A 27,144-nucleotide genomic window follows, 5' to 3' on the forward strand; every position below is an offset into this window, starting at 1 on the left:
TTTGTTACATGATCTGCCTGTGCCTTTGCTCAGCTTGCTGTTCCCAGCAACGCTGGTGGCCATTTTGTGTTTCTGCAGTGACAGAGAAGGAGGGCTGGACAACAATTGCAGGGTTTTGTTTACTCTCACACAGGTTTTTTTGTTGTTGTTGTTGTTGAAGACAGGTGAAGGTTATACATGAAAGTAAAAAAACAACATAATTTCTAGTGCACTACTTATTCAACAGTTTACTGTGTCTCTCTGTTTTAAGTCTAAACTTATTAAATCAGGAAATTACTTTCAATACTTTTGACAAAAATTCACCGGTCCAAACCTGGATACGGGAAGTAATAATGCACTAAGTGTATTTTTTTGTTTTGTTTCAGTTTGTATATTTTAGGTGGGTGTTCTTTGTTCCTCTTGAGTAAAGGAACCACCCCCCGTGTTAGAATGGTACGGTCCTGTTAAGCTGCAGCCCTCCCTTGCTGTGGGAGAGGCTGGGCACATAGAGGCAAGCTGTGCTCTAGTTTTTTTTTTTTTTTTTTTTTTTGCTGTGTGCAGCTAGCACGGGAATGTGTGGCTAAAAAGGCGCCATTGCTTGTTTATTACCATAAAGGTCACGTGGGGAAAAAAAAATAAAAAAATTCTCAAGTCTTTTTGCTGATATTATCTTTTGACCTCCAATGCAGTAATTGTAGTTCATCACAGGAAGTGCTTACATTCATTTATGTTATTTTGGCTTTCTCAACTGGGTTTCAGGAAGCTCATCGGAAAAAAAAAAAAATCTTAGCTACAAATAAAGCGCAGCGATAGTTTCACATTTTGTGTGAAGCCAGAGAAAATAAGCCATTAAGCAAATGTGTAAGTAAACTTTTTACGTGTTCGATTACTTTAATATTTTATCCTTTTTTTTAATTATTATTTCTTCTTCTCTCTTTTGTGTTTAACGCCCTACCCCCACTCCCTCCCCACAACAGAATGGTTCAGTCCATGTTTGAGCAAGAGACACTGTTCCAGAGTGTGTGTGTGTGTGTGTGTGTGTGTGTGTGTGTGTGTGTGTGTGTGTGTGTGAGTTTCTGTGAGAGAGACAGAGAAAGACACAGGGAGGGGTAGGTGGGTGGTGGTGGGTGGTGCAGCCGGCTTGAGGTTGAGGTGGTGTGGGTGTGCAATCTAGCACTGGCTGTGTGACGCTAGCTAAGCTCTGACTAAGGTGCATGTTGCGCTCCTTTGGCCATCGTTAAGTGACTTTGTTTGTTTTATGGGCTGTTGTTTTTTTTTCCTTGACAACACATATAATGAGAATTTTTTTTTTTTTTTTTTTTTTACATACTAGTTTGTCAGTGTTACCTCCAGATGAGCCTTTAAGTTACTGTAAAAAAAAAAAAAAGGAAAGAAAGATCTTGGTTTGTAGTTAGATGGAACAGTCCAGGCTCCTCCCCTTTACCTTTGACCTTGTTCCTGGTTTTTTCTAACCATGTGGTCCTTTTGATAAGCGTAACTCAACTCGTAACTCAACTCGAGCTATTTATCTAACCTCCGGTGGATGGCCTGAGTTTCTCGAGTCCTCCTTTTTAAAGGTGATTTTTTTTTTTTTTTTTTTTTTTTTTTTCAAAAACAGTTTCTCATCCTGGTTTAGTTAAACAGAGTTCTCTTCACTCGGTCGTCTTCATTTGATTTTCAGTCACAGTTGACTTTTTACTGTTAATGTCAACATTAAACATTACTGCTTTATGTGTGAGTGTCATACCCTTCAAGCATAAATAAATATATGGCCTGATAATTTTTCTCACACAAAAATTATTTGCAGCAGCAATATGGCCTCTTTGTGATTATTTCTTTAATTCTTCAGTTCACCTTAAAGCCCGGCCTTAATGAGATCCTATTACATCCCGATTTTTGGCCATGTTTGGAGGGACAGCAGTAGGCCGAGTTTAACGTGGTGTTCAGCTCATCGATGGGGACTTGCTCAGTTTACTGCACACAGTACCTCGGGGAGATCGTATCATGTGTGTACAGTCTGTCAGAAAATTCATTAGACACACCAGAAAAGGCAATATACTTTTCATTTAAATGGTGTATTTAAAATTCTTAATTGCTTGGAAATAATGGATTTGAAATACAGATTCTTTAACTCAATAACCGGTGACTCCTCAACATAATACCGAACTACAATAAAGGTCAAGTCCTGCAGCATTCTTATGGTGTTGTCCTTGACCTTTTTTTTTTTTTTTAAATTGTAAAAGTTTCTTTGCCTGTGATGTTTTAGAAAAAGAAAGATCCCCCTGCTCTTTGTCAGAATGGTTTGGTCCGTGCTGGCTGTAGATTTCCATTGTGTGGACTAGTTTGTGCTAGAGTTGGGGGACAGGGGTTGCTAAGCAACAGTCTGTGCAGTGTACTTCCCCTCTGTCTGTGCGCTGCTAGCTAGGGCTGGTTTTGAAAATCATCACGCTGCACTTAAAAAAAAAAAAAAAAAAAAAAAATCTGTAGACACAAGATTTGATGTATTTGATGCCTATATGGTACCTGCTAATATATCATGCACTTTGTGTCAGTAGAAAGGGGGGAGGAAAAAAAAAATGACTGCATTTTTAGCACATCATGTTAATTAACACGGCACTCTTCTGTGTCAGGAGCACTGAACTGGCTTTTCTGTGTAAAAGGTTTAATTGATACACATTATAGATGCTCTTTGGCTACACACCCTTTACATAATATGCCCCTGCAAGCAACAAGATGGACTAGTCCTAACTCAGCCCCTCCTCCTTTCTTTTTATGTTCTGGTGCTGGCCTCTCAGTCCTTCCTTCCTCCCACAATCAACAAATACGGGGAAGGCCTCAGTCCCACACATCCTGCTAAAGGTTGACATTTCTTTGTTTTTAAAGAATGTTTAACATTTCTCTCTGTCATTTTGAATCAAACTCATCACAGCTTCACACTCTTCTCAAAGCCAGCTTATGACAATAGTTAAAGAAGGTAGAGGTTTTGGCTCATTAAGGTTGGCATTTTGTGTAAATAGCAAGCTCTAATTTCAGTCATTTTTCTAATATGATAGACTTTGCTGTAAACTTGCACTAACTAGCTGATCAACAATGTCAGTAGGAATGTCTTGAAACCTGCAACAGTGCCTGATGCTACGAGTATGCATGCTTTTTTTGTTTTTTTTGTTCCTGGAGACGCTCATTTTTGGGCTCAGTAACTGACGTCACATACTGTACATGTGTGTGTAAGTTGCACCTTCGGCACATTTTAGGTGGTTGATTTGTCAGAAATATCCCAACGTGTAAAGCCTCGCCGTTGCTTACCGTCAGGAAGGTGGTCATTTATTTTTTATGCAACTTTTTACTGCACTGTTCGGCTGCATACGAAACAGACAGCAGTCATGTGGGAGTAAAACGGTGACCATTATGTTTTAATATGGTCCGGTCGTGGTCAGGTCATATGGTGCTGTGTAAATCACAGCCATAGTGATGAGTGTGCTGTTGAGACGATAGGTAGGATTTTGGCATCTTCTTATAAATGCAATCAAAATGTTGATTTTTTTTTTTTTTTTTTTTTTAATGTGGTTTTCAAGCAACAAGAACAAGTTACCGTTGTATTGCGCCCGCAGAAAATGGGCCTACTCGCTCCAATAGCCGATGCACACGGTCAGCGCAGATGCTTCAGTTGTACTTGCTGGTTAGGTTAGGTTAGGTTAAGTTAGGTTAGGTTAGGTTAGGTAGTTACTTTATTAATCCTCGAGGGGAATTTTTTTTGCTACAGCAGCATACAGGAAGCAATAAGATAATAATAGAATAATAGAAAAGCTGGTTGCTAATTATTTGTTCATACCGACGTGCTGGTGTTTTAATACGGCCCAGTGAGTCGCGGCATCTCGATGGTGCAGTAAACAAGGATGTGAAATGAACCGATGTCCAAATATCAGATACTGATCCAGAAAACCGCTTTCGTTTGTACCAGTACCATCATAGCACGTTAGCTCGGGGCAGACCTGCCAATAACTGGTACCTTATTGGAAATGTATATCAATAGGGCTGGGTGGAAAACGTTGATATTTTTATGGCTTTGTTGCTGTCTGGTATCCAAAAAATATTTTTTTGTCTTTTTGTGGCAAATTTTGATCTGGGGTCTACATCCACACCAAAATGTGGTTCTTTTGAAACCCATAACCTTTGCTACATTTACGTTTAGGATTAAATCTCGTTCACATCGGTAAGCGCAGCATTTCTTATACATAGACTCGACGTGGGCCCGAGTAGATAAAGTTAAAGTAGATAAAGTTACCCGCGTTTAACTTTGCTCCATCTAATAACTAGTCTCCTGGTGTTACAACAGTGAATTATGACGAAAACCTGTCAAACAACAAGCAGCTATTTTGTATCTTGGGAGAAAGTAAATTTGTTCAAACCCAGAGCAAAAAGTCGCACATTGTCTTTGTGGCTTTCTTTTGGTGCCTCCAGCACAACATGACACATGTGAAGGAATTCCTTTTTTATGTGATGTCAGCAATTTCTCAAAGCTCGGCTTAGAAAACATTACAGCATTATAGAGTAGTGCCTCCCTTCTGTGCACTCATATCCCAGCCTGTCAAACTTCTGATTCCAGTTAAATCCCGTGGGTGAAATATTTAGCAGGAGGTTCATGATTTTTGTAAGGTCAAAGAGGAACAATGGATATCCACCACTGTTATCAGAATTCAGTGTCTCCGGGAACCAGCACGACTCGCAGGAAACAATACGTGGTGTAAATTTAGACTCGGCTTTCACCTCAGAGACATCAGACCTTCCCCAGGGGTTTAAGCACAAGTTTGAATGCCTCTACTGGATTTCTGCTGTTTAAATAAACAGTAAAAACTACGTGGTTATTGATGGCCTAGCTTGAAGTGGACATTAACATCTCCACGCCCAGACAATGCATGTTCATCAGACACATAATGACTGTTTTCTGCTTTTCTCCCAAGTCTGGAACAGCAGACTTACGCATTGACATAGCTGCACTTAACTCTAAAAAATAATATTTAGATTGAGTTGTCATTAATAGTCAGTGCACATATAGCACACTGTCTATAAACCTACAAAACTGTGACTTAAACCACAATCTGATTTATTTGTCAAATGTATTTAAGAACTGAGACTAAGTGTGGCTGGCATTTTATATATATATATATATATTATTATTATTATTATTTTTTTAAATTTTTTTTTACATTGTCATCTTGCTGAGGCTTCAGGCACAAAAAAAAAAAAAAAAAAAAATTGTTTTTACTGAGCAGGATGGTGCTGCAACCTGATACATCTGACAAGAGAAACCTTCAGCTAGCTACTGAGATCTCAGCCTGGCAGCAAACAGCAGAGCTGACGGCCATTTTGAGGTTCTGCACTAAATCCAGGCCCAGTGAATGAGGCCGAAGGATGGGGGAGGGGATGTTATGTCCTGCGCAGTGTGCAATACCATTGGAATGTGAACTGTAGCAGTGATCGTGCTCGCAACTTACACCGCTCCACATGTTGGTTTATGCATGCTGACCCTTTTTTTTTTTTTTTTTTTTTTTTTTTTTTTTTAAATGATGCTTTTTAGCTAACATTTTTAAGCAGTTTAAACAGGAGATGTCTTCTTACTTCTTTTTTACAACAAGTACTTTATGGTGATTTCAGGAAGCGTGCTTTGCTGATGTGAGCACAGGGTAGGAATGGCTTTACACTGTGGTGCGTGTGCGTGCACCAGCATCTCAGGGTGCTGCTCAGCTTTTACACTCTAAAGAATACACTCAGTCCAGATCAGTCTTTGTGTTTTCCCCTCATACGTGTGGCAGCCTGCTATGTTGCAAAATATACGCTGCTAAAATAGCAGATTTTGGGAGATTGAGGCTGTTTCACGTGGTTTTGCCTGCTGCAGTCAAAACAGATCAGCAATGCAGTAACAGGGAAGCTAACCAACTTCACAGTGTGTACCGGAAGCAGATTATTGCTCTCACCAGATTGGGTTTTTAAAGGTTACTTAAATATTAACTGGCTATGATGTGCTGTGCTCCGCGCTGAAACCAACAGACAGAATTACCGACGCAGTTTCCGCAACGTTTCCCAAGATGCGGGTTAATAACTTGATTTGTATGAAAGCCTCGCTCCTGCAGTTTGACGCCACTCTGTCTATTGTTCTGCCACTTTCCCCTTTTGAATCTTGTTCTTCTTCATTTGAGTGTGTGCCGTGTCACGTCTGTAATTGGGTTCACCTAGCTGACTGATTTGCCAGCAAATATTTCATCAGTCACCTGCTATATTTTGTCATTATATTGAATTATTTGAGCTTTGAGCCTTTGTCTTAATTCTAATGCTGAATGAAAAAGGACATTAACAGTCTTATCAAGTCACAAATATTACACCCCAAAAAAACTCAAATAAAGGCATTCTCACTTCTTTGCAAAAAAGAAAAAGCGAGTTAGTCAGTAATGATAAAATCATTTAACATTGCAGAAACAGATATGTCTAGAATTTTTTTCACTTTTAATTGAACAATATCACCGAAGTAACATTGAGATGTATCACTTGGTTAGCTGGTTTAAAAGCTTTGGGAGTCATAGCCAGTATGTAGTATTGTTTTGCGTCTTAATAGTCCTGCTGTGTACTGTGACGTCAATAAAAAAAAAAGTGGATGTACTTAACGATACTGTCCCGCAGTCAACACAATTACACTTCCACTTTGATGATAATTAGAGTGACCCCACAAATGAATATGTCCTTCTGAAGCCAAAGGCCCAGTTGCAGCTCAAGGGATGGAGATGGACTGCTCAGCTCAGTGGAGCTAAATTTAGGGTTTTACTTTCTGTGTTGGAAGCAATAATAAATAAAAAAAATGCGTCTCTTTTTTTCCCCCCCTCAGGTTGTCGAGGAATCCTGTAGTAAATCCATGACCAGGAAGCTTTCAGCTTAAAGGTGAGTTACACTTAATTTGTATATGCACTGCTTGTTACTTTATAGCATAACCCATTTCTGTTTTGCTAGTGAATGTGAAATGAGAATTTTACATCAGATAAACAGTCTCTTGCAACACACCTGCATTTTAAAAAATGTAATGTAATACGTGCATTTTTAAAAATGTAATATAATGCATTTCTAATTTAGTTTGACTCTAAAAATAAGTCTTAATCATGACAAGTATGTCAGCATCTAAAATGAGTACACATGAAATGATTACTTATCAAATGTAACTACTAGCCTCAACACAACATTGTGTGGAAAAATTAAAACTATACACGATAAGTCCTTTATATTTTGGATAACCTCTTATACTGCTGCCAGCACAGCCTCAATTTGCCTCAATTTGTGATTGGCTGAGAATTGATCCAATAGAAAAGTGGGGGGATGGGAGGAAGGTTGGTTTGCTGCTGTTGTTAGCTCAATGTCATTTCTTCTCCCTTGGATCGTGGCTTAGGTAAATATGTAATCCATAGGTTAAATTAGAAAATTCAAACACAAGGAATTTGTCAGAGCAGTTTTCTCAAGCTCTTTTCTGACCAACATGAAAATGGGTTTCTGGCTCACTGAGCTGCTTCTTGACTTTTTTTCCACTGTAGAAACGATTCAGCAGTTTGTAATCAGTAATCAGGATCTGCCTGATTTGGCCTGAATACGGAGACAAATTTCTAATAATGAAACAGGCTGTCGGGAAACCGATTAGTGTGATATGCAGACATCTGTGAAAGAAGAACCTTCGAGAAAAGAACAAACAAGACCACCAAAGAGCTCTACAGTGACCTCAAGTGTTCAGTCTGGAGCTGTGCAGCCATTACTTAACTGTGCAGTGCGTAAAGATCAGGATCAGGGCAGGCTCATAAGCCGAAGACACTGTGCTGTTTACTTTTGCAGCTCGAGATCTTTTCGAGACTCCTTTAGGCGCCTTGATTACCTCTGATCTCTCCTTGTCATTCAACAGGCAGCAATGGAAGTTCTTGTGACAGAGGAGAAGAAGAAGATATTCCGCGCTCGGAAAACGATGAAAATCAGTGACAGGCAGCAACTGGAGAGCCTTCACAGCACGTTGTTGACAGCGGCCCCGGGACTGTCCAACCCATCTCCGCCACCCGTAATGAACGGCACGCATAAGGAGGATGGGCAAAAAGCGGGCGAGAAGGAGCAAAACAACGTGTCGGACTCAAACTCGCCCCGCGCCGTGTCGCCGGCCTCCGGGACGTCTCTGAGCTCTCCCGCGCCTTTTCTGTCGCTAAACCTGTCGCCTTCCCCTGCCTCATCGCAAAGTCCAAAAGCGCAGGAAGAAACCGCTTCTCCTTCATCGCCATTCCACTCTCTGAACTTTGAGCTGAAAAAGATAGAGGAGGACGATAAGAAGGGCGGTTCGCCGTCCTCGTCCAATGAACCCGGTACACCAGCGTCGACAGAATGTAAGGGACAACCGTCAAAAGACACCAAGGCGAAACCAGCGGATGAAGACAAAGAGGTAAGTGCTTAGACATGCGTTTTGTACTCATTCTACAAAGTTGTAAGAGTTGCTGGACTTGTTCAGTGTCGCCGTCGGACTGATTGTTCAAAAAAAAAAAAAAAGAAGCATTTCGTTAATCACCTATTTGTACTCTTCTTCAGGAGAAACAGACTACAGCGGAGGACCCGGCTGCGGATTTGGCAAAGGATCTCGTTAAAGGTTCGGTTTCGTGTTCGCCTGTGCCACCTCCAGAATCTGACTGCAAAGAACCGATAGATGTAGATAGTGACACTGCGAAGGCTGCGGACCCTGAGGCTGGCACATCCAAAATAAGAGACGAAGAGCCTTCTTTGCCCAAACTCACCACCCCCGATTCTTCCTCCTCTTCTTGTCCCTCTTCATCTCATCCAGCTTCGTCTTCTTGCGCGGCTAAAAAACAAAACAAGGAAATGAAAAAGGACGACGCAAGAGAAGAGGACGACAAAGTGAACGCGAAGAAAGGACCGATGAGAGAGGAGAAGATGGAAGTAGACTCGGTGAAAGTCGAGGCCCGAAAGGAAAAAACGGAAGTCGGACAAGCCGCGAAGCCGTCTCGGCCGTCATCCACCCCACCTTCCAACACAGGTACGAGATGGCGCCCAATGCGTCAAGATTGCTAAGATAGAGTTGCTTCATATTGGTGAAGCAACAGAAATTCAAAAGAAACAACAAAAGACATTTTCAGCTGTAACATAATACGGCTGCGGTACTCGAACGATTTTGTATTGCAAATTGCACAATTTGCGAGATATGAATAAAAAATTTTTTTTTTTTTTTAAATGCGGTCAAAAGCGATGCAATGCTAACCACGTATTACTTTGAACTAGGGATGTCGAGATATATATATAAAAAAAAAATTAAAAAAAATCTGAAGTCGGCACCAACACCTCTGAATTTCCATGATTCTCCACACAGAAGTTGATACCAAAAATAATAAATGAATCAAATTACTGCATTTCACTAAAACCCTGCTGCTGACATACACGAACGCCTTCTGACAGACTGAGCGCCTGCTGACGTTAAGAGCGCCGCTCATCTCAAGTTATTCGCTGTGATAGCGTTAGCCTAAACAAGCTTTGTGAATGCCGTGGGTGGAGCACGGCTTCAACAGGTGCAGTTGTTGAAAATGTACAAACAATAACGGTAACGTTTCAGGTTGGGAATATTTGGACAGCATGTTAAGATAAAGCCAACCGAAACGTTTTTTTTTTTTTTCCCCCCCAACTCGTCTCTGATCATCTGACTTCAACACTAAAAGCCATTTCTAGCACTTAAAAGATTTCTACAGCAACCGTCGGTACTTTTCGTACCTTAGGGGGAAAAAAACGAGCATCTTCCGCTTTTCTGAGTTTTAGCGTCGACCTCGTATCGGTTGTCACGACATTCAGAGCTTTGATCCTTCAAAAGGGTCGAGTTCTAGAAAGTACCTCAGTAATACTCGTTTTTCCATATCGGGGGGGGGGGGAACCCCACTTTTTCTGATCTTGAGACGGAGTACTTTGAAAAATATGACCGCAAACAAACCCGCTTTACGTTGACGCGTCACTGTTTGTGAGCACCTGTTGTGGCTGTCGTTTTTGACAAGAGTGCGTCCGCTGGACTTGTTCTCACCAGAGGCGGCACGCTGTTATGCGGTCTGGTTTTGTTAAATCGCGCCAAAGCATTCTTAGCTGACTACAGACACTTGACTGCAGTCGTGAACGCGCAGTCAAACAAACAAACTCCTCTAAAGCCGGCGCTGACCCGGACTTAACCTGCAACACAGTAGTGCCGGAGGCACGCTATGTGTCAAACATTTCCACCAATAAATGGCACATACTGGGGAGAAGTCCGTGTTTCTCAAAGTGTTCTCTGTTTCTCAAGCTGTGCAAGAGGAGAAGAGCTCGGCCTCAGGACTGAAACGCACTTTATCCGAGGGTTACGAAAAAGATGGACAAACTGTGCAGAGAGACGGGAAAAGGCCCAAAGTGGAGCGTGAGGAGCTGGAGGCTCAGCTGGAAGTAAAAATCACTGCAAAAGCTGGCAGTCACCATAAACTTGAAAAGGTTTGTATTCAACTACTATCCACTTTCACTTCGACTACAGTTTTTCTGAAGTCTGAACCAACTGAACTCTGCTTGGATACTAAAAAACATCTTCAGTAATTTCCTAACTTTTTTTTTTTTTTTTTTTTTTTTATTCCTTTACCTGATAATCTTCCTCAGATTGTGCAACAGCTAGTGGACGATCGGCTGAGGATTTTGGAGCTGACAGTTTTTGATAAAAATTTCCAAGAGCTGAAGGACAGAGTAGACAAGATCGACTGTGCCACTAAACACCAAACCGCCATTAACACACTCCAAGTATGTACTTGGTAACATTGTAGTGTGCAGTACATTTTTCTATTAAAACATGCAAAAATGATGAGGTGCTCTCCCCACATTCAGCAAGGCCTTAAGCTAAAGTCCACCTCCCATTTTTTTTTAGGCCAAGATAGCCCGACTTGCAAAAAAGTTTGGTGAGGCCAATCAGGCATCAGAGAACAAAAGGAAACAGGAGGTAAGACGTGTTTTTCTTTTGTTATTTGCTCAAGTCTTTTCACCTACTATGTTGCTACAGCATCTTAAAAGCCGGCCGTATGATTTCGCAGGCGCTCGCTGCCGTTACCGCCGCCGCCGCCGCTGCCGCCGCCGCCAAGACTGCGACTGTTACAAACAACCCGCAAGCTCAGCGGTAAGTCTCTGTACTCGTAACAATTTTTCATCGAGATCCTTGTCACCCAAACTGTACTATATATGTAAACGTGTTAATTTACCAGAGGTTCCCATGTTTTTTGTTTTTTTTTAGAAGTGATTTGTATCACTTAACTGCAAGCTCACGTGTCTTGTCAGACCGTATTATCATTTTTGCCAAAATCTTTTGAGCTTTCAAAATTCACAACATCAGTGTATTTAAACATGTGATCTTTGAATCATACAGCAGTCTGTGCACGATGATATTTTGTGTGAATATAATTTGGCTTTTGTATGAACGTGACAATACCGGACTGAAGCCAGTACTACACAACGAAGCGTTCACAGCATTAATAGTTGACATTGTCCCAGGTTGCTAACTGTAATCCCAAGAGACTGAATTTAAAACAAAGGACAGACTAAAGAATCTTTACATCTTCCAAATCCATTCTCGTTTGGGAAACAAGATTCCAGGTCCCTTGTTCGGTTTGTCAGCATCAACTCTCTTAAACCTTTAATTTCGTTCCCATTATTCGAACACATGCCCCAGTCTGTGTTTTGCACCTGCAAAGCAACCCCGCCTGGGTCCAGGTCCTGAGTCTTGTGACGTTCTACAATGTGAAGCCTGAGCGTTTCTTCAGGCAGTGCAGTGTGTAGTTAAAACTGCACCTCTCCTCCCAACAGCGTGCTCCGTCGGCAGACAGTAGGGCCGCAGCCTGAGGTACCCAGAGAGGGGGTGTCGCCCTCTGCTGGTAAGACTCCTGCACTGTCTGTCAAGAAGGAGAAGGATGAAGAGCAAATGGAGGAGGAAGAGGAGACGGATACGTCACGCCATATCGCCATGGCAAAAAAGCTGGCAGAATACAGCGAAGGCAAATGCCGAGCAGACATTAAACTCCGCTCTATTTCCTCCCACTTGGAGAACGTGCTGTTCCACAACTGCAAGAGAAGCTCGGGGAATCCCAGGCCCGACCGCTACGCATCGTACATTTTCCGCTACTTGGTCCCGTACGACGTCTACTGCGACTGGGTCGCGAAGGTCAACTATGTTGGATTATTAGGGAAGGATGCGCTGCCCATGAACTTAAGGAGGGCGATGAGGATGTACATCGAACGTCGCTTCCCCGTACTGTCTTGTGAAAGATGGAGAGAGATTCGCGACGTCATTAACGAAATACTGCGAGTGAAGAGACGACCGGAATTTTTTCGAGAATACGATGAGCGAACTGCCGTGTCATTTTGACACTCTCGTGTCACAGGAACAGAAGCATACTGGGACAATTGTCATAATGCCTGATAGAAAATATAGAAACATTTGGTCTAAACATCACTGTCCAATCACTTAGATCCCTGTCACTGTTCATGAAAACTAATATCATTTTGTAAAGGATATTAATCCCCGGGGACTTCAACACAAAAAGTTGGCTGAAAACATTGAACTCTAAATACTGACAAACGCTTTAATGAAAACTCGGACATGCAATTTAATTATTATAAGTTGGAATCTTCAAAGATGACTGTATGAAATGGAATAAAATGAAATGTCAGCACATTACCGCATTCAGTCGTCATCCTGTCATGGACATAAACAGCTTCAAGTGTCAAAAGCTCTAAGTATAAGCAATCTTTCTAAACAGGCCAGTCCAGACTTTCATGGAGGTAAAGCAGACTCCTGCAACCGTTTCCTCGTCCAGCGCAGCAGGTGAGTAGCAAGAGTTTTTCTTTATGCTGGATGTTGTGCAGGTCTGTTCTTTTTAATAGAACAACCAGTGGCACTCTGGTTAGCATTTTCATGTCCAACAAAGTTGGGGGTTTTCAGTCCCCGCCTTGCTTCCCCGTAGAGCTTGCATGTTTTCTCTCTGAAAGCTTCTTTCAAAAGACTAAAACCAACAACGAGCTGTATTGGCATTGCAGCGAAATATTGAGGGTCGATTTCCTTCAATTCTCATTAACATCAGCTCTGCAGTTTATTTTGACTCAATCCAACAAACTGCCCGCTGTCTTTCTAGTGTAAATACTTACAAACATACCAAATCTGTGTCTGTTCCTCAATGAGAACTCTTGTTTGAGTTAGTAAAAAAAAACTAAAAAAAACAAACAAACAAACATAGCTCAGCTGCTATTGGGAATTTCTGATCCCCGTTTTTAAAATACAAGTGTTTATTTGAGAAACATCTGTGTAAGACTGCGAGCCAAAGACAGGCTGAAGAATTAAGAGATGAACGAATGCATTGTTGGTTTTGGTCTCGGATTGATGGGCGATAACGGAACGCGGAAAATCGCCGACCTTATTCTTTTAAGTTTTGCCGGAGGCTCATGGAAGAGTGGGATTGAAATCGTCTGCATGCCGGGTGCTGTATGTTTACATGTTGTTTGCTCATTGTATCCCGGGATAGGTTTTACCTGCTATGACCGTTACTAGCAATAAAGGGATGGATGGATGTAGTAATGACGGTCCGTCTTGACTTGAACGGAGTAAAGCTGCACAGATTGCAGGTTATTCCGACATCTCGGTGACACCCCGTGTCCCTTTCTGAAACAAACTTCCTTTTATCCCTAGCACTCCCAGCACAACCCGCTCTGTCAGCCTCTGCTGCAGTTCCGGTCCCAACATCCACCTCCACCGCCATGGTTCCACAGGCCCCCATCCTTCAGCTCATCACCTCCAGCTCTAATGTTGCCTCCACCTTGGCCACTGCCATCACCACTCAGAGTCACACAGGCACCCTGCTGCTGAAGACGGCCACCGGGAGCAGCATGGTGGCCACGGGCCAGCCGCTCCTCATCCAGCTGCCTTTATCAATGAACGGCCAGGCAGGAACGCTGGTCAACATCCCTGTCTCCTCTTTGTCTGCAGTCAGCCAACTCAACAAGGCCAAAACCACTGCTTCCACCGCCACCATTATACTCAAGCCTGCCCCTGCTCCTTCCACTTCCACGGCAACAGTCTCAGCCCCCGCTGCTGCTGCCGCCACTATCCCGGCCCTCCAGGCCTCTAGTCAGATGTCCTCGGGACAGATATCTCTGGCCCGAGCTGTATACCAAGGGGGCGCTGGGGGGATAACTACACCCAATGCTGGGGTGTCTGTGACCACCGCCAGGACACCGGCCCAGTCCGTCTCTGTCGTCGGTGCTATGTCTTCAGTCTCTTCACCTGCGACCTCTGGACCGGCAGCAACAGGTTCCACTGCTCCAGGACCTCCACAGGGGACATCTCTGACATCAAAGACAGGTGGGGGTTAAAACAAAAACAATGACGCTTTCTTGGCTTTTTCTTTTCTTAAACGTATCTCTTAATGAACATTTTCTGTCTTCCTTAGACAACCAAGCTACAGGAACCACTCCCTCCAAAGCGGCCGTGCCACCGGGACGACCCAAAGGCTCGGTCATCGATCTCACCGAGGATGATGATGATGTGCAAGGTAAGACTGAGTCGGGGCTCTTATTTTCACACGCAGTAACATGAATTGACGTAGTAAACAGAACGTATTGGAAGGCAGCCTTCAGGCTAATGGTGTCGTACTGTGTGCTCTTTAGTGACCGGAGTGAAGAGTGCCACTGTTGTGACTCCTACATCTACCCCACGTTCTCACCAAGTCATCAGCATTCCTAACAGTAAACATACCAAATTACATTGACGGCATGGACGGAGGATTTTGTGCACGCATGTGATATTGTGACAAATCAATAAATAATCTCTTAACACTTGATGCTGATTATTAGTCAATAAAAAGATATCTTAATTTAAAATTTTAAAAACATTTATTTTGTCTTTACCGCTAGATTATACGTACTGTAACTTTAATGCTTCCTTTTCCTCAGTTGCAGGAGCAAGGTCCTCCCCTCAAAGCAATCAGAACTCCTCCAGCAACTCTCAAGCAACGATACATCACCGCCCCCCACTGGTGAGGAATTGGAACTGCTTTTTACATATTTCTATATTTGAAGTGCTGGGTAATTGTTTTAATTTTTGCACATGATGCGAAAGCCGTGGATCTTCTGCTGACACACCGTTTATAAAGCCACGGTTAGTCCTGATCGGACTTCTTTTCACGACAAAAAGCTTCGAGCGTTTGAAAGAATTTGATCTCAAGGTGAAAAACGTTTCCACTGACCTTCGTGGACTGACTGAAATGACCGTGCGCTGCTTTTGAAAAGAACAACCCATGACACCAACGTTCTCTCTTGTAGGACTCTTCAGTGAAATCCCGTACTGGAACCACTGCTGCACCAACCCGGGGCATCGGCGTGTCACTCCCGCCTCTCCCCGCTGCACCCGCACCGCCACGTTTACCCCCAGAGGCCGAACGGACCTCGCCTCCTCAACAACCTCAGCTGAAGCTGGTGCCGAGTCAGACCGGCATCGTGCTGTCCTGGTGTGTGTCAGAGACTGATCGTACCTGTGCAGCTGTAGAATGCTATCACCTTTATGCCTTCCATCAAGACAATTCAAACAGCAATGCAGCTCAACAGCACTGGAAGAAGATTGGGGAGGTGAAGGCCCTTCCTCTACCTATGGCCTGTACACTCACCCAGTTCCAGTCGGGCTCCACGTACCATTTTGCTGTTCGAGCCAAAGACATCTATGGACGCTTTGGCGCTTTCTGCGAACCTCAGTGCACAAATGTCATCCACCCCAACTCTAGCTGAACCATTAAGGAGCAGAAACAATTTTTTGCCTTTTGAAAGTTTATGACTTCTCTTACTTGTTTTTTTTGTGTGTTAGAAACTCAAATATTGTGCGCTGAATACCTACAGTATCTGTAAATATGTCTCCGCATAACAGCTGGACTACTAACTGACAAGGAGAATTGAAGCCGCAGACGGTTGGTTTTGTCTAGTTCATTGTATGTAATGTATTTTTTGTGACTTAAGCTGTTGTGTACATAATTGAATTACTTTGCTCCTCTACCAAGTCAGATATTTATGTTGTTCAATCCTGTTACACAAAACCAGATCTTTTTTCATTACTTGAGGATAAGTGACAGGATTATTCATGTAAACTCAATTGCACAGAAATGTAAAAATGTGTGGTAGAAATGGGATAATAACTTTTGTAAGTTTTGTCTGACATGCAGACTTTGACAAGCATAATAAAAGGTTTTATTAAAGTCTAGGCTAATCAAGTTTGTCACACATTAAATAGCCCATTGTTCAGTCCATAGCTGCTCATTTCACCGTTAATCCAGAACCTCGGATGCAACAGTGCCACTCAGAGACATTGGCACTTTGGTAACGGGATAAGGAGACGTCTCTAACAAACAAAATTTCATATTTTACCAGGTTAAGTAGACACAAATTACTTTGCACAGAAATACTGAATAATTTGTATTTCCCACATACAGTGATCCAGAAATCTCACGCTTTCTCTACATACCTGGCAGCCAGTTATGAGCTGCAGAACTGCTAACATTACCGATTATCTACAGTATTCATCCTCCTCGTCAACACAGACAAGGGAACATCAGTGTCTCGCATATTTCTCATCCGCTGCTTTAACGTGATACAGAGAGCAATAAAAGCGGTTTTCCTATTGTGGAGGAAAAGATCGACGGGTCAAAAGTCATAGGGTTAGTAAAACTGAAAAGCTTGATGCATTATCACGTTTGATGAATGTGCACAATACATTATGTCAGACAATATGGTCTTTTGAAAACTAAAAGGAAGCTGTCAGCTTTAAAAAATCACCAGACAGCACAGTCTGCTGGTGTTAAAGCAAACAACCCTGTCCAAATATTTCGATGTGTTAGTGTGTGATATTTGGACACGTGCTCCTGTTAGGAGGCTCACTGCGGTGCAAGAGAAACAGATGGAAACGTTCACGGATCTAGAAAGGCAGTACCTTCTTGGGAGGGTGGCAGATGGTCCATAGATGGGTCACTGAGGCTAACCACTAAATGCCATTGCTGGGCCCCTATATGCTTGAAACTCCGGGCCGGTGCTGTTCAGCGTCAAACCAAGTTGACAGCGTAGACAGATCACTGGGAATACATAGAATGCTGACCTTATTCTTAATCCTAACCCTCCCACAAGGTAACAACCAACCCGGGGTGCTGGGCCGTGTACACGGGCCCATTTTACGAGATCCCAGCGGGAAATTCAAAGTGGAATGCCACCTTGGATTTCACATCAACAGTGGTGAAAACTTTAGTCATAAACTGAAGTAATACTCTTTATTAGCATTTATGTCCCATTAAATCAGTCAAAAACACACCCTACTGTCCAACTTCTACAAATGGATGTGTCACTATGGTGTTTGTATGCGCAAAATACCGTGTGATGCGTCGTTTGCAACTGGTGTGCTAATGATCGCTAATCTGACTTTTCTCATTTATTGTACTGGAACGCGGTCAACTTCGGTGTGACGTCATTCCGACCTCCGACCTCTGACTTTGGAGGTAAATGGAGCGCAGCATTTGTCTCTCCCAGCTCCCCATACAGCCCGACCAAAACCAAGGGAGAAACTGGAAGTCTGAGTAGCTCGGGGATTAGTTTTAGGGAAACTGGTCTAACGAAGAGTAATCTTGGATCCATATCGGCTGGCCTATATTGGAGCAAACTGGAGAGAAGAAGAACACAGAAAGGAGAAACGCAGCCTGCCACCAACAACAGACTGTAGTTGTGGATCGGAAAAAGCACAGAGAAACAGAAACTGATACAGTTCTTACTAAAAGTATTCCAGACGTTGGCAGAGGACCAGGTAGGAGTTACTTGCAAGGCAGTAGGATTCTAACTGGCATTAGACCGATCTGCGTCCTACGAGGACCAACTGGCAGCTACACATGTGGTTTATGTGTGACAACAGCGAGGAGCAACTGTAAATTTGAAAAGAGCAATTATGATTGGTTGAAAATGCCTGCCCTTTTACGACTAGTTTCTCGATTTCTCAGTGACGACCCAAACCATCTGGGGTGTCAAGTTATGTTGGTATAGGATCTAACAGAGAGACAGACTAGAGTCGACGCTAAGGAAGAGCAGTACAACAAAAAACATGGAACAATTCTGACAAAAAGTAATTCAGACAATGGCAGTGGACGAGGTACAGGAACTAAAAGAGTGACAGACTAATGTTCTGAGTGCAGAGTTTGAGGTACAGAACAGTCTACACTGAGCTTGGACATAGAGAAACAAATAGAAATTGGCTCAGACTGAGACAGAAACCGCCACTGCCTCAGAAACAAGGCCTGGCCAGGAAATGGCCACAAGTCCTGACAAAGGGGGTTAGTATAAAACCTGACAGAGAGACATGAACAGCTAGGGGGCAGAAATGGGGTGTGATAGAGAAATACTGTTTATTTAGGAACAGGCAGAACAGTAGATGGCGGTTCATGGATAGACTGGCAGCATAACATGCCCGAACAGGAACAGAGGCACGCTCAGACAGCTACACCTGCAGGCCCTGAGAGTGTCAGGGGCACTGAATGATGAGGGCCTGGGGAACTGAACTGGTGGGTAACAAAGAAGTTCACCTCCAGTTTGGAGTACTGGAGTACAACGTAGAAAGCTTACTGCAGAAACGCGGAGTCAACCGGGAGGCAAGGCAGTCCGGCTAAGTGAATGACTGCAAGTGTTTGACGGTAGAGAGACTGGTTTACCAGGCTGCGAAGAGACATAAAGCACCAAAAGTGCTGCATTGGTGTAAATGCTGGAAGACGATGCCTTTTGGAACTCAGGGTGTCGCTGATCCACTGATGGGTCGGCGAGTTCAGAACACCAGAACAGGCTCCAGGAAAGCTTGCTGATAACGGTCCAGATAAAAGGCTGGCGGATAGAACAACCGGTGAAGGTCTTCCTAGCTGGTGGACAGGCAAAGACCAAGCTGTGTGGAAGACAGGAGGAGAGTAAACTTAATCGCAGGCTCATTCCACGCCAGTTTCTACACTTATGTAGACAATGCCACACACAAGGAGCCAGACTTTTGGGGTGTTTCCAGACAGGACAGGGCCTTTCAGTTGCATCAGCCATTTCTTTGGGACGGCATCAGAATTGCTCCATCCACGGTGAGAGGCATCAGCAGACTTGGGAATAATCATTTGTCTCCATCTTAGTAATGCCACGTCAGAGGCACCACCTTCATGTAAGCTGTAATTCTGCCTATGAATTGAACAGCAGTTTAAAGTGTTCAGTCTTCTTGGGTCTCTGTTTGTGTTCCTTTATAGCTTGTCATTGCTGGGGGTTTACTGGAAGGCCAGTTTTTAATATGCATCGGTATTTTGTCCTGTGCTGGTCGTGGATATCCCTTAACAAACACCTTGATGACTTGGTCTGGTCTGGTAATAATTATCTTCTCCTTAGTTGAACTTGGGGGGTGAAGGAGGCAACTGAGGAGGCCTGGAAAACGTAGATATGTTCTGAGAAACAACTTGGTATGTTCAGTTGAGACGCCTTCAAGGAAAGTATTTATACTCAAGTCGAAAACACATTTGGAGAACTTTTTCTAGCATCCAAAGGGGAAGCGAGAGACATGGAATCCAATTGGGTCATATTCCAAAGCCTCAGTTGCACAGGTTGCCGTGTGTAGTCAGCCAGAAGGCTACCCTAAATAGCAGCAACCAGAGGACCGGCTGGCAGGCATTTACAATGAGACCTCTTGGGCTTGGATTAAGGGGCCCATGAAGCAAGAGACAGGGATTATGAAGCCAGAAAGAATGCAACTCTCTCCCAAGAATCGACACCTTAACGTGGTGGAATGGTTTGTGTGTCTCAGTAATCCTGGGAGCCGTGTTGTCGGGAGCAATAGTGCCTGGTTAGGTCTCTAAAGGCAAATTAGTCCCAGTGAACAGGCCAGACAAAAAGTGATTCAAAATGCCCTGATGGAAGGCACTCATCGGAACTGGGTAACCTTGCCTGAATTGGGAAGACCGGGACACCCTCCTGGAGCCAGAACTGGGAGGGGAGCTCGATGATGTGTAGGGACGCTATGCTGAGATTATCGTTGTATCACACTGCTTGCCCTCCTCGGGAAAACTCATGCCACACTGACTAATTGTCAGACCTATAACTTTGAAAAATTGTAATCAACCTTAATGTAACCCATTGGTTTGTGAACTGCCAGTCTGAAGCCTCTAATTCGGCATTAGGGTTGTCGCCATCTTGCTATTTTTGAACCAGAAGTGACCATATTTGAACATGCTGGGGAGTAGCGGCTGGTGAATTTAACTCAATCTGCTTGAGAACCCGAGGACACTACACGCATCCACGTAGCACGTAAACCTGAGTGCTGTATTCAGGTTTACGTGATATGTGGATGCGTGTAGTATCCTGTGGTGCACAGGCCCGTCAATCAAATAGACATACTGCTTTTGAGGCCTAATATTGAATGAATGAGGTGATTATTTTCAGCTGAACAACTAATAAGAGTGACTTTAGCGAATGACACCATAAAGACTTGTGGCCCTAGTGGCTCTCTGTGGTATTGCAGTTTAAGGCACTTCCGCATTGGCCACAGTTGTTCACACATTAAAGCCACTTATACGTCTGTGATTCATATTTGTTACACCTTGTCACTTTGTCAATAGTCTACTATTAATATTATTAATAATAATATTAATAATATTGTTGTTGTAGTGTCCCATGGCCTCAACACCCTCTGGAACCATCTTCCCCCCCTTATTAGAAAGGCAGATTCAGTAGATCGTTTTAAGAAGCTTTTAAAAACCCACTTGTTTCACAAGCACTTTCCACCCCAGTGAATGCTTGCCTCCTGTGTAGTTTTATTGATTCTGTGTCTGATCCCGAGTTACCCGTTGTGTGTTTTATGGTTTTTATATAATTTTAATATAGTTTTATTTTTGTTTTTTTTTAACTTGTAATTTGTAACCTTGGCTTTGAAAGGTGATCTATAAATAAGGTTTATTATTAAGAACAACAGTGTATTGTTTTATTATAATAATAATAATACACTGTTGTTCTTGTCAATGATATTATTAACTATAATCATTATTAAAATATTATTAAAATCATCATGATTACGCTAATGTGAATTTATGAGTTTGGTCTGCATTTTATTTGTTGTTTATTTTATTTACGTTTTTGGCTGGAATTTAAGCACAAGTGTATTAGTGTGACTCAGTTATAATAAGTGTCTAGTTAAGTTACCAAAGTGAACCAGTGTGCACAAAAGCAAGTATCCCTGACTGCAGTACTCGGACCGGGGCGGTGCTCAATGTGGGCGGGGTCAAACGCTTCTCCACCAAAGCAAGAGCTTCGTAAGTGGAACGCAGCCGTCATGAACACACCTGTGTTTACCTGCTGAACGAAGAGCCAGAATGTCTGCCGTGAATCATCTCTTGTTACTAGTAGCCTAACTCAAAACCTTACTTACTTAGTAGTATTTGTCAAATAGGTATACAGGAATTAACCCTCACTGAACCGATGCCGGGATATATCCTGTTCTGAAGGACAACTGTTGGTTTGACCAAAAACATATGGAATAAAAATGTCCTCAAACTAATCTGTAGCAACACGCATTAAAAAATTAACAAACTGTAAAAAAGTGTTTGACCAGGAAATACCTTTTTTTTTTTCCTTAAATTCTATAAACCCATAGTTACAGTGGTGCAATGTAATTCGTTATATTTAGTTTTAGATGTGACTTTGAGGTCCTTCTCTAGAGTAGTTTCCTATTATACCGTTTTATTCTTGTACTTTACGACATTTAAGAAGGAAATATTGAACTTTATGCTCTATTTCATTTTGACAGTTTTTACACACAACACATATGAAAGTTTATAACTTAGGATTCAAGGTTAATCAAATTTAAATAACCATTAGTTGCAGATACAAACAAATTAATTTACAAAAATCAGGTCCACGTACATATTAATGCATCAATAAGAATAATCTCATAATGTAAGTCAGTATTGCATATTCACAGGAGACTTTCTGTGCATTGAGTATTTGCACTTTTGATACAACCGCTTTGCTAATAACACTCATGTAGCCCGCTTAAAGTTTTAAACGCAGGCATTTTTATTTGCATTGCAGTATTGTTTTACAGTTTTGCTTCTTCAAGTGAGGATTCTGAATACCTCCACCCTCCTCCTCCTCCTCCTCCTCCACCACCCCTGCCAAGTAACTAATCTCCAATTAGACCTCATAGTTTCCTTTTTATTCTCATCTGTGAACGCAGCAACAACAGAGGGAGCCATTGCTCCGTTTAATGAAACATTTTCCTTGACAATTGTTGCAGCAGCCCATGTTTACTGTAGCGTCTTTCTAATTCAAAATCCTACAGAGGGACCCACCTCCATCTCTCTCTCTCTCTCTCTCTCTCTCTCTCTCTCTCTCTCTCTCTCTCTCTCTCTCTGGGGGAGGAGAGCAAGTGATTTGCAGTTTGAGTTGTGCTCTTCGCCAGCCGGAGGTGTGTTTCGGCTCCACACTCTGTATCTCTGCGTATCAGCACCCAGCCATGCAGCCAGCCTGAGTGCCCTGTCTTAACAGCTGAGTTGGCAAAGGGTTACAGCTCATCTAAAGGGAAGGTAGCATCTTGCTTTGAGGACAGAAGATAAAAGAAGACAGACCAGTTGCAGAGAGAGGGGGGATACAACTGAGAGCCCCCCCCCTCGCCTCACTAAACAGAGCAAAAACGGAAGGCTTTGGAGTATTCAATTTTTTCTTTCGTTTTATATTTTTCTTATTCCTCATCGCAGTGCTGGGAGGTGCTTCATCTTTTCATATAGTCTCTCTCTCCATCATTTGCCTCCTCATCTATTTCTCCATCTACCTGGTGTATAATTTCTTATATTTATGAGTGAGAGAAAGGGGAAAAGAGGGGGGAGTTTTCATTTTTATCCTTTCTTTCCACCTTTCCACTCTTCCCTCCCTTTCACCAAACCATACCATTCCTGTCAGTCCCTCCTTGCCATTTCATGTCTTAACTGCTGCTACCAGTTCATCCTCCCCCATCCGACGCCTCTTTCTGTCTCTAAAGTCTGATGTTAAATGAACTTGGATGAATTTTCTTCAAAGACAACTAAAAAAAAAACCTCCTCATGAATGACTCTTTTTTTTTTCTTTTTTTTTTTCTTTTCCTTCTCTTTTGGTCCCTCCACACCCATTTTCTTTGCATCACACTCTTGCGGGAATCTTAAATGTTACTCTAGGTAGGTTAACTATTGTTTAGTGTCTGTCTATCTGTCTGTCTGTGTGTATTTGTGTGTGCTTTACGTATACATAAAACACACATTAACACACACATGCACTCGCACACTAAACTAAAAGAAGAGTGTTCAGTGAGTTGATATTGGTCTGGTCTCGCACCGTTTTCACGTCCTTTCCCTCATCTGTCCTTCTCATCATGGCCAGTTGCGCCCTTTTTTAATTGTTGTCTTTGAGAAATCTCTTTATCTGTCCACATGTTGTGACCCCTTTTACATTAATATTAAAGACATCAATTGGATTTTCAACCTGTTGTTCAAAATTAAGTTTAGTCCTGAGAGAGAATCAGAACACTTTCCAGTCACGTTGGTGTAATTTTGTAAATTTCTTTGGGAAACATTTGGCAAAGTTGAGGATATTTAGTCCAAAGTAAATGATATTCCCGTCACGTTATTTATTGAACTGCATTCAGAGTTTGGAGCTAATGGCCATCTCAAGTCATTACGAGTGTATCCCATTTCATGCTTGATTTGTGCTTATTTTCATTCTGCCAGTCCATCAGCAGCCATTAGTTCCTTTACTGCTGCTCTGCTCCTTCCCATCCCACACACACACAGACATACAGATATTTCTTAGAGATGAATTCCCGTGCCTCTGCATGTTTTCAATTTTCCTCCCCCTTTCACCCAGATCTGGCCATTTTTTATTCCTGAAGCTCTCCCTTGTCCACTTGTCTTCATTCTCATCCTCGTCAGGCAAGGTAGACCGATTTCCATTTGCCGGATGTTGATCAGTGAATTAAAGTCGGTCATGCCTTGTGCTGGATTTGAAGTGTCATAGACAGCATGTGCAGGTTGCAGCTAGAGACAGACTGATAGACAGATAAAAACAGATAGAACTTAACATCCCATTTCACCACTACCTTTCTCTTCTCCTGTGTCACATTTCCCTCCTTCCTTTATGTTTTGTTTGATGCTTCGTCTCTAGTGGCGGTTTTAAAGCTTTAGTCTGTTAGCTGATATACACATGGACATTTACCTGAAATTGCCTGTGCGCTCAACCGTAAGGTGAAAATTATGCCTAGTAGCATAGGCCCACAGCAGCTACTTTAGTTTCCACGCCCACCCCCTGCTTATGGACTGATAAAGGGGCTTAATAAATCCCTCTTTCTTGATTCTTCTGAGAGTGGGATGTCATCTTGAAGGAATATGAAGGACCACTTGTTTTGCTCTGTCTTTGCTTTTGTGTCTCAACTCTGCTCCTCTGTAAAACATCTCCACTACAGTCCATAAATTATGTGTTACAGAAAAGAGTTAATTAGGTGAGTAGTGAATTAATATAGCTCTCACTTCTTCTTTTTCTTCTTCTTCGCAAGTGAGCGTATGCACATGCATGAACAGAAGGTGTGTGCCCTGAATGTGTGTGTGCAAGGGTACAGCTGACAGAGCAAGAGTGGGCATGTGTTTCTGTGTGTGTGTGTGTGTGTGTGTGTGTGTGTGTGTGTGTGTGTGTGTGTGTGTGTGTGTGTGTGTGTGTGTGTGTGTGTGTGTGTGTGTGTGTGTGTGTGTGTGTGTGTGTGTGTGTGTGTGTGTGTGTGTGTGTGTGTGTGTGTGTGTATCTGTGTGTGTATCTGTCTGCATGATACTGATGGAAATGTATTCTGCGTAAACCTTCATCAGCAGGTTTTCTGTGAAGGGTATTTTATATTTTCCACCACATTTGCTTGCACTGTTAAACCTCTCTTCACTCTGCTGTGACTAATTGGTTGTTTATCAGGCCATGCCTTTGATCTTTATCCATTTATTATATATTTCTTATTGTATCTCGATGAATTTCACACTTCCTTTGATTATCACTGTCTTCAATGGGGATTGTGAGCAAAAGAGATTTATTATGGCAGAAACCAACCCCAAGTACTTTGTTAATTTGATGAAATCTCTCGCCATCAGGTTACATCAGTTGACTCACTCAATTAGTCCAGTGCAGTGTGCAGGTGCATGTATTTACATCTATTTATTTTAGACCTCCTTATTGTGAAAATCAGTTGGTTGAGGTTTGTTAACCAATGCCACGCTGGTGTCCTCCTCCTCTTCCACCTCCTCTTCCACCTCCTCCATTACATTTCATCTTCTTGTTTCCTGCTAGATGGATTTCCAACAGATTCCTGAAAATGAATACATGTCAGATCTAATGTGACTCATACACCAGTTTTGCCGTATCAGACTGTCCAGCATGACCTTAATGAGTACACTGTATGATATAGATGACATAATGGGCTGTATATCTCCGAGTGCATCACATGTTTCCAAAGTGTTCACCTTTCCACAACCAGAGGCTCAACTGTGAAGTATCATTTAGCATTAAAATTGTTAGCAAATTAGCTTGTCAACCAAAATTGCTACTTAATACTGACATAATTACCCCAAAGATGATTCAAATGCAGCATCAGACAGAACAGGAGCAAAGTGATTTCACTCTTTATTGTTTACACATAAAAAGCAATTTATTTCAATTTTATCTTTGCACATAAATCTTGTTTATGTTTTTGTTTTTTTTAATCTTTTAAAAAAGTATATTTCAAGAAATTGCTCATATTCAAGCATAAAACATAACAAGGATCTTGTGGCGGCTTCTTCTTAAATATTCTCCATTAACAGAGTGAAAATATGGGGCCCTGCCCTAAAAAAGTTTTTAAGTAGATTTGAACTGAACATCTCTGAGCCAAACAGTTTAAATGATTCAGGGTATCTTTCATATGAATGGTGAGATGTTGCCGTGCTGTGAGCACACATTGGTTTAAATGGGCTTAAAGGGCGCTCTCACCTCTTGGGTTTCAGCCAGTAATGAAGGATTTATGTTCAAAAGAGGAGTCATTAACGTTGCGTTAATATTGTTGAGATCTTTAAATACTGTACGTTTCAGAAACACAAAACCCTTTATTTCATATTCAAACATGACCATGAAAATAAAAGAATCCAAGAGGGTCGCCTGTTTCAATTAGAATGAAAAAATGCTTGAGAAGTGAAATGTTTATATTTCAATACATACGTACACACACATAAAAGCCTTTACATCCACAAAATGTCTTTCTGGAATTTCATAATTCAGTATTTTGAAATGCATTTGGTTCATAGTTTAGGAATTAAACACATAAACAAACAAGTAGTATTCAGTTGTTTTATGCAAAAGGTTTATTTAAGGATATGCTGCATTATTCTGCACAAGTCTAGCTATCAGTATCATGATACTACAATGAGAGTCAGAGATAATTATACTTTGAAGGAATCCGAGAGAAAGATGGATTTTAGTAAATAAAATTTGTTAAATGAATAATTCATTATACTGCCAGACAGGATTAAATTCCACACATGCAGATATCCCCTGACAATTTTCCTTAAGCTGTGTACCTACATATCCGACTTCTTTAAAATACACAGATTAATATACACATGCTCTCTAAAACAGATATATCCTTGTGAGCATGTATTAATAAAAATGACACCTTCCTTAATCTGTTAAACACTTAAAGGCTGAAATAGTAGACAACACATACATAACTAAGGCTCCTTCTAACACCTATTTTTACTATAGATTGAGCTATCTGTTATTTCTTTGATTAATTCATTGTTTGGTCTTTAAAATGTCAGGAAATAGGCAAAAATATTAATCATAGTACAAAGTGATAATGTTAAATGGCTTGTTTATTTTTCTTACCAACAGACACAAATCCAAAGATAATCAGTTGACCTTAAAAACAACCAAATAATCACTTTTGAAAAGAACAAGATCATTTTTTTCTTCTTAGAAACTTGTTTTGTCATAGCATAGTAACCTAATTGGGGCCCTTATCGCTGTTTAAGTATGCAGTCTTTTGAACTTTACCAA

At 41.9% G+C, this 27,144-nt stretch overlaps 2 protein-coding genes across 12 annotated transcripts in view; both read left to right on the forward strand.

Moving 5' to 3' along the window:
* atf7ip (activating transcription factor 7 interacting protein) overlaps nt 1-16,271 on the forward strand; it is a 28,488-nt gene extending 12,217 nt beyond the window's left edge. For 3 of the 4 annotated variants that reach the window (XM_069697330.1, XM_069697329.1, XM_069697331.1), the window contains exons 2-14: nt 6,854-6,906; nt 7,907-8,428; nt 8,572-9,034; nt 10,313-10,494; nt 10,654-10,791; nt 10,916-10,987; nt 11,079-11,161; nt 12,798-12,862; nt 13,721-14,392; nt 14,481-14,582; nt 14,698-14,775; nt 14,983-15,065; nt 15,352-16,271. In XM_069697330.1, the coding sequence (XP_069553431.1) occupies nt 7,913-8,428; nt 8,572-9,034; nt 10,313-10,494; nt 10,654-10,791; nt 10,916-10,987; nt 11,079-11,161; nt 12,798-12,862; nt 13,721-14,392; nt 14,481-14,582; nt 14,698-14,775; nt 14,983-15,065; nt 15,352-15,810 (2,913 nt within the window). In that variant the 5' untranslated portion in view covers nt 6,854-6,906; nt 7,907-7,912 and the 3' untranslated portion in view covers nt 15,811-16,271. The remainder of the gene's footprint in view (nt 1-6,853; nt 6,907-7,906; nt 8,429-8,571; nt 9,035-10,312; nt 10,495-10,653; nt 10,792-10,915; nt 10,988-11,078; nt 11,162-12,797; nt 12,863-13,720; nt 14,393-14,480; nt 14,583-14,697; nt 14,776-14,982; nt 15,066-15,351) is intronic. The other variant, XM_069697332.1, reaches the window with a different exon arrangement.
* Nucleotides 16,272-22,511: 6,240 nt separating this feature from the next.
* grin2bb (glutamate receptor, ionotropic, N-methyl D-aspartate 2B, genome duplicate b) overlaps nt 22,512-27,144 on the forward strand; it is a 98,486-nt gene continuing 93,853 nt past the window's right edge. For 4 of the 8 annotated variants that reach the window (XM_069697340.1, XM_069697341.1, XM_069697336.1 and 1 more), the window contains exon 1: nt 22,512-23,264. The gene's annotated coding sequence lies outside the window, so the exon portion shown is untranslated. Of the gene's footprint in view, nt 23,265-23,292; nt 24,581-24,634; nt 24,663-27,144 lie in introns of those variants that run through there. The other 4 variants (XM_069697333.1, XM_069697335.1, XM_069697337.1 and 1 more) reach the window with 4 other exon arrangements.

Source organism: Brachyistius frenatus, unplaced genomic scaffold (genome assembly GCF_029030835.1).
Source record: "Brachyistius frenatus isolate BFR_SWC_R1_liver_20210118 unplaced genomic scaffold, ASM2903083v1 Contig_23, whole genome shotgun sequence".
Lineage (NCBI taxonomy): Eukaryota > Metazoa > Chordata > Actinopteri > Embiotocidae > Brachyistius > Brachyistius frenatus.